This window comes from Mirounga angustirostris, unplaced genomic scaffold (assembly GCF_029215605.1).
Source record: "Mirounga angustirostris isolate CCGP_5_RB_7025 unplaced genomic scaffold, mMirAng1.0.hap1 SCAF_1, whole genome shotgun sequence".
Taxonomy (NCBI): Eukaryota; Metazoa; Chordata; class Mammalia; order Carnivora; family Phocidae; genus Mirounga; species Mirounga angustirostris.
In genome coordinates, this window is record NW_026991709.1 from 56,590,609 (window position 1) to 56,605,382 (window position 14,774).

A 14,774-nucleotide genomic window follows, 5' to 3' on the forward strand; every position below is an offset into this window, starting at 1 on the left:
CCCCATTTCCCTACATGTATAATATTTCTATAGAGATATGATATCTAATTTCACAGTTTCATTTATGAGAAATATCTCAGGAAGCACCTAGTCTTAAAGGGGCAGCGTGATCTAAAAGCCAGAGGTAACTAAATCTAGAAGGCTGGCCTCCCTTTAAAAAAAAAAAAAAAAAAACACTGTATTATGGGAAATTATGCAAAAGTAGGATAGAATAATGAAATGAGCCTTCATGTACCTCCTTCAATTATTATCAATTCATGGTCAATCTTGTTCCATTTAAACTCTTACCCACATAATCCCTCCTGCCATTAATTCATCTATAAATGTATCAACACACAGCTCTGAAAGAGAAGGAACACTTAGGAAAAGTAACCACAAATTTATTATTACACAAAAAATTAATCTGCGGTTTTATTTAGTATCTGAATGTAATCCATATATTATATCTTTCAATCTATATGTTCTCTGTGAGGCACTCCCCTCCTCCCTTGATTTTTGCCTTGTAATTTATTTGTTGAGGAAATGGCTTCATGTGTGTCCTGCAGTTTCCTGGTTTGGATTGTGCCAGTTGTACCTCTCTATTTTCTGTAAATTGTCAGGTCTAGAAACTTTATAAGGTTAAGGTTTAATTTGGGGTGGGGGCAGTTACTTAAGTGGTGGTATCTTCTGTCGGAGGGCACATCATACCTGCTTTTCTTTTGATATTAAGCAGTCAGTCATTAGATGCTCAAAGCCTAGATCTAAGCGGGAACCTACTTAATGTCTAGATTTATTAACTCTGTTTTTCTTACCATACCATGTGCTTTGATGTCTGAATAATTACGTCCATGCTGCTTTTACCTGAGCTTTCCTTTCCACCCTTTTCCATATTCAAGGTCCAGCTCAAACCATATGATTGTTCATTTTGTTTTGTTTTTTTTTTTATCTTGGCTTTAGACTTTTGATTCAGTGATTCAGGGATTTGATTCCATATTCAGTATATTTTGATATATGGTTTTTATTTTGATACTTAGTAGCTAAAATGCTACCTCTCAACAAGTAGATTTAAATGGAAGAAGTACACTGTTGGGGACCTTAACAGTTTTAATCCCAACTACTGTTTTTAGAGCTAGTCTCCTGTTTAAAATGTTTGTTTTTTCAATGTTTTGCTAATCAAATAACCTCATCCCTCGTATTACCTACTACTTTAGCACAGTATGGGTCTAGTGTGAGGTTTATCATTAATAAGAGTGAATGTAAACCTTTATCTTATTTTATTTGGTCTTCTAATGTGTTTCAGTTTTTTTGGTTGACCCATCACATCTGATTATATGGCTATGGTTTTACTTCATAATGTAACTGATCAAGTTTATGCATTAAGAGTTAGATATTTGCATTGCTGTTTTGGGGGTTTTGTCACTGTCTGCATCTTCATTATTGGTGTTCTCTTCATTCTGCCAGTTCCTTGCAGGAATGACATCTACTGGGAATAAATGTTTACTAATATATAACATGGATTAGCACCATACCCTCATTTGGTCTATGTGTCAGATGTACACCCATCACCCAGGGCACCCATGTCGTGCCTCCTTTACATTCTTGACCTCTCGTTAAATCGAGGGTGGTTACTAGTTCACTCATGAGCTCTCATATATCACAGTGGGTCACAGTATGCTGACTGTGCTGAGAGGGAACAACCACATGTCTATTGGATTTCGTTCTGGAACTATCCCACCCCACACTTCCCACAGGATTTTGTGGGTGCTTTGTGTAGCACGTGAACTCCTGACATTTGGACAAAGTGGGGCTACAAGTGCTAGTCCACATATTAATGTGCTAGTACACATGTATTTTGTAATTATCACTTATCCTAAAAAAAAAAAAAAGGACAGGATAAATGATGATAATCCCTATGTTGGAAAATATACATGTATGGATTCTGTGACCCCACTTTGGGGATTTTGCTCTCTACGGTGAAGATAGGGACTATGTAAAATTCATCCTTGCCTTCTTGGCACTTAGCACGTGCCTGACACATATTAGGTTACTATTGAGAATTTGTTGAATGAGATGCTGACAACATTGTTCTGACCCAGAGAGAGGACTTTTATTAAAAAGTAGTGAGATAAATATTTGGATGGATATAAAGAACTAGATATATTGAAAAGGTAAGCATTAAAGAGGCTATTGAAAAATAAAAATAAGATATATTCATGGGGAAAATCTGTAATACAGTGATAGATATTATGGGAGCAAATAGAAGTTTGTAGATAATTCACATTAATGTGTGAATCATGTGATGACATCACTGAAGTTTTGGTGAAGGGAATGAAAAAATGAAACAATGTTTCAATTAATTGTTAGGACCTAGTGTTTGAATATAAGTGTGAAAAGTGCCTGTAGATTTCTATACCCACCCATTTTAAGTGGTTTTAGCAAATAGCTCTATTTTACTGTATAGAGTAGAATTTTTTTTTCAAATCTTGTGAGATGTGAATTAGGTGAACACATGTTCGAAAGCTTTCACATATTTTTTATTCATATGTATCAGTAATAAAGACAAACTTAAATTCAGTTTAGTAGTTATATGTATATTTTTTCAAAAAGTAATGAAATTTCTTCTATCTATATTGTTTCTTTTGGTATGATGTGTTAACAGATTTTTGAACGTTTTTGCCTTGAGGCATAGGCATGATACTTCTGGTTATGGGCTGTAAGTTTTTTGTTGTATTGGGGAGTGCTATTTCTTTTGTTTTTGTGGATGAGTTTCCAATATATGTGGGTTGATATGGATGCCATGATAATAGGAAGCTATTCTTTTGAGATACACATACACCAATCCTTTAATGTCAAATATTTTAACGCTTTTGTCTTATTTTCTACTGATTGTAAGCCTATCGTTAAGATTTAGTAGGCCATTTCCTTGGGTGATAGTAATGTTGCTTCATGTCAGTCACTCAGTAAATTAGCTGAATGTTTGAGAATGCCAAATTTTTATACATTTGCTTTTTTTCTATTTTGTTACAGAGTCTATGTAGATTATGTGGGCAGATGTGGAGGAGACAGTGTTAGAACTAAATTCTCAATTTTCATTAAAATTCTTTTTGAATGCAAGAAATTTCAGCCCTTCCTTTGCATTTCATTTCATACTAGTGTTCATCACCTGTTAATACCCTTAAATATATTCTTTAGTTTTTTTGTCAATTAGTAGAAAAATCAGAAAGGGAAATATGAAATATATCCCATATATGTATTTAACAGTCAGTTTACCTATATAGAATATCCAATTGGTAAATGGATTCATACCCAGCTTTTCTTTCAATTGCTCTTTTCAGCACTTGCTAGACTGTTCTGATACTAAGAAGAGGTATACAAAAAAGAAAAATATGAATAAAGAATGAATGGAACCCGGTGAAATAAGTATGCCCAATTGAGATCGAAATAAGAGTTATGGTCAACATGCAGTCAACTCTGTTACAGAGTCCTAGAGCTAGGAATTATAAGGCTAATGGGACAGAAGTAGATAAGTAGACCGTAACTTAAATGTTTAAAAATAGTGCCTATTTGGACTTGAGAATTACTTAAGAATATGAAAAATAGTGTATAGAGTTGGGAATTACTTTAGGGTATGAAAAGTATGTGATTATGTTTTATTACAAGCACTATCAAATTTAATATCTTTGTTAAGATTAACTGAAAGGTTTTCTTGGAGGTGTGCAGTTTGATGAAGAATGTATAATGACCTGTACATTGAAAATCTTACATTCAAAGAGTAACCTGAGTTTTTCAAAAATAATTTTGGAAGTATTACTATACATATGGTATTAACTTTGTCCTTACCATCAAGATAACCCTCAAATTTGAATTCAGTACTCTTGGGCAAAAATGATAGGGCTGCTTTTTATCCTTTAGCAAAATCAAGATTTCCTTTAAAGGAAAACCTTTAGAATAATTAGTGTGGCATAAGTAGCACATTTGACATGTTGGGATTTTTTATTTGTGCCACTGACAATGTATATGGCCTTCGTCACGTAACCTCAGGCACGTAACCTTAATAGGTTTCAAATGACCTATTGTTAAAGACTGAATACAAAGCTATAATTTATACAGTGGGAAAAGTGATAGTGTAGAGTAGAAATTATTCCTAGGTCATTCCAAATCTTTAAACATTTACAAGGGCAGAATAATATTTGACTGGCTTGGATTTCAGAGCTTTCCTCGTATAGCACATATTCAAATGGAGATAGTGGGGATTAGAGAAATGAGCAGTAATAGGAAGATAAACTAGGCATGTATTAGCAAATAAGGGTAAGATCCCGAATGAGTAAGCTGGTTATATTGCTTAAAATAATTGTATTATCTAAGGACATCCGGGTGGCTCAGTCGGTTAAGTGTCCTACTCTGATCTCAACTCAGGTCTTGGTCTCAGGGTCATGAGTTCAAGCCCCGCATTGGGCTCCACTCCATGGAGCCTATTTAAAAAAAAAAAAAAAAAATGTGTATCTTACTATTTTTAGATTCTAACCAGTGTTTGAAAGGTTACTGAAATGGGTTACTTATACTGGCGTAAGGTTCTTAGTGTAGAATGAGACTAATAAAATGACTCATTAATAAACAGGATTGATAGTTTGCTAAGGAAATTTTTATAATTGAGAAAAAAGTAAAACATTTTTTAAGCAATCTAAAACACCATGCAACTCACATTTTAATAGAAACAGAGTTGGAAAATACTTCTAAATATATATTTATATAGAAATATGATGGTAAGTTGGTGAAACATATTTCAAAACTGATAGTGCTTTAATTTCCTTTAAATTTGCCATGTCTGGTTCCAGCGGTCATTGCAGTTATTTAGAAGTTTATGTGAATGTCCATTTAAGTGAAAGCTAAGAGTTCTTCGTTTCCAAGTGGGGGCCCAAAAGGAGAGTCTACATTAGGTATTGCAAAAACCATTTTCTCCCAACAAGGGCATAATGGTGAGGGCTTCTAGCCTACCCCAGCTAGCTTTCTTTTACTCTTTGTTCTGTACTAGTTGTTGATTGAATGAGCTTGGGCAGAATATTTAACTTTAGAACTGCAGTATTTTCATTTTTACAATATTATCTTAAACATCTTATTGGTTAGAAAATAAAACAAAATTGTGTATATTGATGGTACTTGGTTGTTACTCAAAAAGTTTAATGTCGCTGAAATTATCAAAATACTTACACATAAGGATTGATTGTACTGTCATATCCAAATATTTATACTTGAAAATACATAGATACAATAGTTTTAGGTAAATTCCCTTATTTGAATGTTCATAAAGTAGAGTGACTTAATTTTTCAGGATCGTATGAAGTGATAATTGCTAAATATGTTTTTAAAATCCTTAACAAAATTTATGGTGCAGGCTGGGAAAGAGAAATTGGTATTAAGAAATTATGTAGTGTGTTTACAGCCAAGGGATAGGGATGATTTTCCATTTAATTTTGTAGTAAAGACACTATCTTCAGTGTACTTTGTATTAAATGTTCATGAATTAAGGGAAATTATCTGCAACAAGTGCTGTTTTTATAATACCTCTATTTAAAAACATATACAGTGTCATTTTCGACTGTATTTATTAGATCTGGGGTATTTTTTATGTCTTTGGTTTGCCCCTTCTTGAAACCCTTTGGTTTCCTTAATAGAATTTCTTTTATATCTTACTAGTATAAAAATGGTAAATGTATTTATTGTTGGTTAACTCAAAGAATAATGAAAAAATTGTTTTATCTTTTAGAGTAAGAATTTAAAATAGTTTTCATCCTTTTCTCCTCCAGACATTCTTTGCCCATAGAAAATAGATTCACTTGTTGCTATCTGACTGGGAATATTATTTCCATAACTTGAAAAAAAGCAAAGCTGAAGTGCTAAGGTGACATCTTGGCAAGGAAGAAGGGTCTTAGCATAATCCTACAAAAAGTAATGAATCCAATTAGGGGTTCTCTAAGCTTGCTGTTGGGTAACATGCTTCAATCAGTCTTTGAACATTTTAGAAATTAGGATATGCAAATTTAAGAACTTTTTAAAATTGTTTGAAAGGCCTAATTTTTGTTGCTTTACAGATGTCCCATTTAAGCAGACCTCTTCCGTAGCCGTAGCTGGAGCTGTAATCGGAGCTGTTCTTGCTCTCTTCATCATTGCTGTCTTTGTGATTGTCCTGCTGACTCCTCGAAAAAAGAGACCATCCTATCTTGACAAAGTGTAAGTAACTTTTTTGCTCATGTTCAACATTCAGTATGAGTCAGTCTTTATCTTTACAGCTACTTGTGTAAAATGTCTGAGGGATGGGAGTAAAGACACAGATCTTTGTGAGATGACCATGGTTGCATCAGAATGTACTGTTTTGGTAAATAGTGTCAAGGAGCCATTGGAGACAAATAAATTAGACACCTTTTTCACCTACAAATACACTGGACATCTTTCCAGATGATAACGTAATGACACTTTATTTTGTCCTGCCTTGTGAATAAAAATGCAGGCCTTTGACGGAGTGTGGTTGAAAGAGAGATTCAAAATAGCTTAGAAGTTTAATTGCTTCTCCAGATTGTATATGCCAGTCTTATGTCTAGATAGATCTTATTAATGTTCAACTGCCAAGAATTATCAAATAGAGTTTTAAAGCTTTTTTCCTTAAACAATTTTGGTTTTGGTGAGTTACAAAATGTGCAACTTTTTTATTTAAAGAGAAAGCAGTATTTTGGGCCTAGTCATTGAGCCAGAATGTTAAAGTATAAATTGCACTTCGCTGTAGAATCAAAAGACCAATGTCCCAATTCACTGAATTCCATCAACAGCTTTGTTGCTTCATCTGTGAAATGTGAATAATATTTTTCCTATTTACCTTCCATGGTTGTGATGAGTAGAATAAGATATTGCTTATGAACTGTGGCGTTTTATACAAATGGCATTATTTCTTATGTAGTTACTAATATTTTTATATTAGGACATGAGGCTGTCTCTCAAAGAATGTATTTCTTCTGTCTTCATAAATGCCTTGTATATGTCTCTGCCTCTCTAATCTGGCACAGGTATAGCATAGATCTTCTTAGATTAAAGACAACTGAGTGTTAGTCTCAGCTCTATCATGATCAAAGTAGTGGTGTGATCCTGAACAAGTCACATCACCTCCATGGGCCTCACTTTTCTCACCCAAATGACTGATGGCACCTTGGAGCTATAAATTTGCTGTGATTTTCATTAGATGAAAGGAAATAATTACCTTTAAATAAGAACTGCAAAGTACCTTTTCAATGCAACACCTGGAACACTGATTCTTTAATATTTATAGTTAAAATATTTATATGTAGCAATAATCTGTATAGTTCTTTACTATTTCAGGAGTAGCATGCGGTTAACTTCATTTTAGTTTCCAAGTTATCTCAGGCTTTTCTATAATTTCAAAAACATAATTTACTAGTAGGCTAAATAATTACATCCATGTAACCATTTTATTTGTTATTTGAATTCTATTCATTTAAAATTATTATTTCATGCCCACATTGAAAAGTTATTAGGCCACAGAGAATTTGTAATTACTTTGGCCTTTATAGATTTCATTCTTTTTATTTTTTAATATAGGTAACATTTTTGTTTGATTTAGTCATCACATGTATTGAAAATTAGTTATCTTTGAACTTCAAAAGTATGAGAATATATAAAAAAAATTGTTCTCTAAAATTCAGAGCCACCAGATATACTTAATTTTATTTTTATTATAACAACAATACTTAAATACATGAAAATATAAGTTTTTTTAAAAGTTTATTTGGTTATTTTGGCAAAAATAAATGTATTCCCTGAGGATGTAATGGCCTCTTTATTTCATGTGACAAGGATTTATAATGGTCTTTAGATTGAAAAATCTTAATTTGCATGATGGATATTCTAAGAGTAACCATGGGTTTTGAAAATTAGTTTGGAAGTATTTCCAAAAAGCAGTATAATTTTTTTTCATTATCATTTTAAGATACAGTTTTTTAAATTACTTTTATGACACGTTGCCTTCCATTGCACACGTTTGACTATCTTTAAAATGATGGTAGGCATAGTCAGATGGAAAAATGTGCAATACTGAAGTAAATTGGTTATGTACTAGGTTACTTAATAATTTTCAGAAAAATGCTTCCATTTGAGTTACTTCTTTAAATGAATCAATTAGATTGGTTTTAAACATTGGAAGTTTAAAACCAGGGTTTTTAACATTGGAAGTTTAAAACCAGGGTTTTTTTTTTTTCCCCATCTGTGATAGGTTAATGGAAATATAAGAACTGAATTAAGTGTGTACACTAATATAAATATTAGTGTGAGGTTCTCAAAACTTAAGGGAACCTTGTTTTCCCCCTTTTTCTTTCTTTTCTTTCTTTCTTTTTTTTCTTGCTAAATGTTGCGATCACATTTATTAACATTTTTAATGCAGGATCGACCTTCCACCCACACATAAACCACCTCCCATGTATGAAGAACGATCCCCACCCTTGCCTCAAAAAGATCTATATCAGGTATGTGTTCATGGTTATACTTAAAATAAAATGAAATAAAAAATAGTAAGCAGTGTATTTTATTTGAGTATTATCTAGTCATTATACATTAAATGTTGCATAATAACACATAATCATTTCTCTGAAACACTTAAAGGATCAAACTTTGTCGACAAATTGGTAAGAAAAGATGTGATAGCCAGTGTGGATGGAACAAAGTAACACTGTATTAAGAGTAGAGATTTTTACTAAAAGTTTATGGCCAAAGACTTACTGTTAATATAGTTTTATTGACATATAGACTCATTGTAAAATATGCATTTTTATATAAAATAAAAGAAAAATTGAATGCCTTTGGTAGGGTGTGTTTCTTTTCAGTATACTCAAGGTCTAAATTTTAGCATTCTTTCTTTAGCAGCAAAAGGTTTATATTCCAGTTTAAAATTCTGGGTACGAATATTGGTCCTCATATTACATTTATGATAACTTTTAAATTTTCTTTTGGAATTAGTTTGTAATAATTCATGTGAAGGTATCGATTAAATGCTTCTATCTCATGTTCTGTACCTAGATTAATATGCTCTCTAGAGGAAAGTTGAAACCATCAGAATATTTGAATACTTTTACTCTTAGCATTAGTAGTTTCGTTTTTTTTCCCTCTCATATCCATGTAACCTTTTGGGGCTCTGACCCTATATTGGGTTTTTTTGTTTGTTTGTTTTTACCTGTGGGAATATTCTATAGTATTTTCCTCCAAAGATATGTTTCGTATCTTCAGCTCAAATAAGGCAAATTATTTGCCCACCAATTAATTTAATTTGGTGGGAAAACTCCAAGGGAATATATGTGTTAAGATGTTGTTAGCTTCTGTATCTTAGTTGACCAGATAGTCTCCTGCCTGAGAATGGGGCGGGGAGGAACATTCGTTCCCTGGCTTTCGCAGTCATTGCCAGGGGTCACCTGCTCTGTTGTCTTAACCAAAGCTGGTGTCTGAGGGGTGAGACATGCCATCTTTTCAGACCCCTTGTTTTCACAGAAAGAGTGTAGCCTCACATCTCTCTTGGCAAATAAATGAACTTGACAAGTAGTGTGGAATGTCAACAAAATATTTAGCTAGAGCTGTTGTTAACTGCTGCAGAAAGAAAGCTGTCTTCCTCCCTCCACAAAGCTAGTAATTAATCAGAGGATTTCTAGGTTTAGTTTTGGGCATTCTCTTAGAATGTTGTTGGTAATTTTCTAGGACAACCCTAACTGTGTGTAATTTCATTCCTGTCTGTAAAACCAACTGACTATATAACTTACTATTTAATATCTTCAAATTAAATATTTATAAAAGCTTATGAATCAGGGGAAAATTATTTGGTTTTGATCATCATCTGTCCTTGGTTTTAGTTTAAAAAATATGATTGCTATATATGTATTTAGCTACCAAATAAACACAAAAGGAAGATTTTTCTTGGATGATTTGAGTTGACAGTGTTAGAAACTACAATTTTTAGAATCCTTAGAGTTAGGGAAGGCTTCCTGGCTTTTGGAGGTAGGAGTTATGACGCATGTGATGCAATTACTCAGTTGTTGATTAGAGTAATTTGATTTATAGTAAATTGCATACTCAAAAGCATAAACCTGGGTAGAAATAAGAGCCATATGGAAAAGTAATGAAAAGTTTAGAAAGAAAATTGGTGGGAGAGCACCTGCAATGAGTAACAAACATTAGACTTGGAAATCAGAGACCATTTAGTAACATTGTGACTTTTTCCTCATCTTGAAATTAGGCAGGTGAAAAATGTGATTGTTTTTCTCTTCTAGCTATAAAACTGGTTTTATAAAATATTGCTGAGGGTTAGCTATTTGCTGTCATTTTGCTTAAGAGAGTCAGAACTTGAGTTGGAGATGAAATAATTCCTAATTTTATAAAGCTTTTAAGAATAAGTTAGGCTAGGGGTGCCTAGGTGGCTCAGTCATTTAAATGCCTGACTCTTGATTTAGGCTCAGGTTATGATCTTAGGGTCATGATCTCAGGATCGTGAGATCAAACCCTGCTTCAGGCTCTGCCCTGGGCTTGGAGCCTGCTTAAAAATCTCTCTCTCCCTCCCCTGTGCCCCCAACGGCTCACATGGGCGCACTTGCGCATGGGCGCACTTGCGCATGAGCGCACTTGCGCACGCAATCTCCCTCAAAAAAAAAAAAAAAAAGAATAGGCTAAAATCATTATCCATCAGTGAGATAATTTGTTATGATTCATGCATTATAAGGTCATGTGTTAATTATGTGGCTGTTTGTGTTTTAATTAATCTTGTGATCTCAAAATGTAAAATACACAGAACTGTGTCTCGGTAACCAAGAAATATGTAAGTGTGTCATTACTATCTGATTAGGTTTGTGCAGTGATAGCATGTTGTAATACTAAATGCCTTTGTAATGTTCCACTTCACTAGGTAACTTGTCACCTTTAAAGTGATGTGTTAATTCCTGCTTGAAGTCATTAGCCCTCAGCCTTCCTAGATAACTAGGTCACAAGGCCATGCTCCCAAATGCCTACATGGCTTTAAGGAACAGAGTCCCACTTGTTCTACCCATCAGTGTTCTACCCTTGGGAAGCCACAGAAGGAAGCACTTCCTCACTACCCACATTTGTCCACCTTGTATGATTATTGCTTTTTGTGGTAATGGTGCCAACACTCATCCCTGAGAAGTTTTCTTCTCAGTGTAAATTAGGAGAATGAGGCCTGGCACTGTGAGGAGGCAGTTTGCTTGAATGGGAGCTATTACCATACTGCAGAGAAGATGCATGGAGGCATGCATGTAAGTGTGAGGGAAATAAAAAGGAATGTCTTGCCTGAAGGCAAAGGTTAATTAAGAAATACCACCAGCTTGTCATGTATTAGGTAATCTATGAAAGTTGAGTCTTCATTTAGGAAACAAATATTAACTTAATGACATTAAAGTATATTTTACCTTTTTGTTACGTTGATTAACATTATATAGGTAATCCGTAAGTATATTTTTGGAACAACAAAAAAAAATCAGAAACTACAGAAATTTATAGTCAACTGTGAAAGCCCTTTTTCATTGCTCCATCACCAAATACATAATTTCCTTCTCCAGCAATCACCACTGTTATGAATTTAAATATTCTCCCACACTTTTTTCCATGAATTTATGTTCATGTGTATATCATCCATATTTACATCTGCAAATATTTTTTTAACACAAATGTGATCATAGAATACATATTGTTCTAGAAATTGCTTTCCCACTCTTATAGACCAGTATTTTTCAGACTGGCCAATGTTGCTTACAGTTTAGTGGGTTTCTTTATCTCATTCAGCTTCAAATCCAGTACAAAATACTGAACACTGATATAAAATTTCTTTGTATTACAATTTTGGGCAACAATTTCCATTTTATGAATAATGCTGTATTTTAGCCTTGTATTGGGAGAGTTGTATACTCTGATGTGAAAAAAATATTTCCCAAATCAACAATCATTTTCAGGAAAAATATACATAACAAATAGAGTTTGATGTCTGATATGGAAAAAATCTGGATGTAAATGTAGATCTTTTAGAATACTCTGGTTCAGTCTAAAATAGCATTTATTTAACTTGGAAAGTCAGGGCTAGTAGATTCCATGAAGTAGATACCGTTACTTGACTTTACTGAGGATCATAGCAGGAATTTCAGTCAAGCAGTAATACTGTAGGGAGTGTGGCTCTTGAAGTTATTTGCACAATGCTGACATATTATTAAAAGCTTTCTAATCTCTTGAAATATCATGAGATTTTTTTCCTCTTTGGTAATCACATACGCAGAAGTAACCATATGTCAGTGGATTTTTGGTAACTTAAAAAGTTTTTAGCAACCTGGAAAATGTTTTATGAACAGTATTTCAGGTGTTGGAATACACAGATCAGTTTTCAAGATTTCAAACACTTGGTTTGTATTTGTAAATATATGTGTGTGTATTAATATTCTGTGTGATTAGATGGGATATATGCATAAAGTGCTTGTGTGCTTGAATTCCAAGCTGAAATTAGGTGCCTTTTTGTGGAACACCATTTTTACTTAAAAGAATGACTAACAAACTGTGCCATTCAGGCTTGAATAATTTGCAGACATTTTCTCACAGATCAATGAACTGAACCTGTCACTCAAGGCAAATAACTGACAGTGTTTGTTGCCAATGAAAAAAACTTGAGGTTCCACGTAAAAATTATAATTTCTATAAAACCTGTATCTACAATCATGGGATTGACATTGGTGGGGAAATTAGTAAATATTTTTTTTATATTGAATAACGAAAAGTACCAATGTTTGGAATAATCAAGCTTGCTTCTTTTGACTTGGATATTAAAAGGATTTGCAGGGTGCCTGGGTGGCTCAGTCATTAAGCGTCTGCCTTCGGCTCCGGTCATGATCGCAGGGTCCTGGGATCGAGTCCCACATCGGGCTCCCTGCTCGGCAGGAAGCCTGCTTCTCCCTTTCCCACTCCCACTCCCCCTGCTTGTGTTCCTGCTCTCGCTGTCTCTCTCTCTCTGTCAAATAAATAAATAAAATCTTTAAAAAATAAATAAATAAAAGGATTTGCAAAAATGTAAAAAAATAATAAAATGCCACTCTTCTCGCTAATCCTTATTTTGAAAAACATGGTTATTTTTTCATGTAAAAGATGATTTTTGTATCATATTATCCTGTTTATATGAATTAAATATTTTAAAAGTCTCTTAGTTTTAATGTTTAATATGATAAATATAGATAGCTAAGGTAGCTACTACCCATGTAAATGAAAGTACTTTGGGTTCTCAAAATTTTAAAGTATAAAGGGATCCTGATACCCCATTTCTGAGAACCTCTGCTGTAGACCTTAAATGCTATGAAGGCAAGGATCATGTCTCCCTTGCTTAGTACTGTAGTCTCAGTGCACAACACTTTGCTTGGCACATTGTAGTTACCTTACAAAAAATTTTTGAATGCAAAAGTGAAAAAAAGAGTCAAACCCCTCTTTTTATTCTTTTCAGTATGTGATCATGTTTACATTGTGTATTCTAGAATATCCCTGTCCCAGATACACAACTATGCGTCAGTATATTTAATGTCCCTATATCTAATATCAATGTCAGGTATCAAGAATGAAAAAAAAAAACAAAGGGAACCAAGAGACTATAGCAATATTCTAAAAGATTAACAATGATTATATATTAGACTTCTCTGTGAATATTGTTTTATTTTATATTTTTCTGTAGTTTCTAATTTCTCTACAGTGCTTTTACTCCCCTGTCAGTGACTTTTTTTAAATTTTATTTTATTATGTTAATCACCATACATTACATCATTAGTTTTTGATGTAGTGTTCCATGACCTTTTAGCATAAGAAAATAGAGAGCAGTTGAAAACCTGAATTACTGGACTGGAATATTGTTATCAGTCATATTGATTATGGCAATACTTCAGCAGAATTTACTATCTGGGAAAATTAAGATTTTCCCCCAAATAATTCATTGTGGTTTATCACATTCTTTAGTAAATTTTTGTAAATGCTAATGGCAGAGTGTTGTAAAGGAAGAGTGTTTCTACATACTTTTTTGAGTAGATAATACATACAAAACAATATAAAAAATGGGTATTTTCTAAAGTCTCCTTCCATTTCCATTCCTCTTTACCCTATGCCCAGCACCTCCTACAGAAAATCACTTTAATAAATTTCTTGTTTGTCTTAATATGGTTTATTTAAGCATAGGAAGGAAACATCATACACCCATTTTATTTTTTCTCGTATAAAATGTAACTGTATGTACTGTTAAATATTTTTTTGCTGTTCCTCCTAAGATATACTGGAGATCTTTTTTTATTGCAGAGCATTCTCATTCATATGTCTACAGAAAATTCTAATGTGCATATATTACATAGTTTATAATGTCAAAATATTTTAATAAACCAATAATGCTGCAGTGAATAATTTTATATATATATATTGCTTCTATGCAAGTATAATCTTCAGTATAAATTTTTAGATTTGCTCTTGCTATATCAAATAGTAAATGTGTTTATACTTTTGATAGGTCCTGTCAAATTGTCCTCTATGAATATTGTACTATTTTGCACTCCTATGAGTCACGCTTAAAAGTGCCTATTTCTCCACATCCTTACTAACAGTATATATATTCCACTTGATTATTGGTAATCTGATAGGTAAAAAATTATGTGTGTGTGTATAAAATTATAATTTTGCAATCTAATAGGCCATTTTTTCCTGCAAGCTCTCATTCTTGTCTGTGCTTATTTATTGGA

The 14,774-nt window shown here is 33.2% G+C and overlaps 1 protein-coding gene across 2 annotated transcripts in view; it reads left to right on the top strand.

The window, feature by feature from the left end:
* The window catches only part of NECTIN3 (nectin cell adhesion molecule 3), a 138,714-nt gene that overhangs the window by 71,056 nt on the left and 52,884 nt on the right, over window positions 1-14,774 (top strand). For both annotated transcript variants that reach the window (XM_054504164.2, XM_054504163.2), the window contains exons 6-7: window positions 6,069-6,207; window positions 8,423-8,504. In XM_054504164.2, coding sequence (XP_054360139.1) covers window positions 6,069-6,207; window positions 8,423-8,504 — 221 coding nt within the window. The remainder of the gene's footprint in view (window positions 1-6,068; window positions 6,208-8,422; window positions 8,505-14,774) is intronic.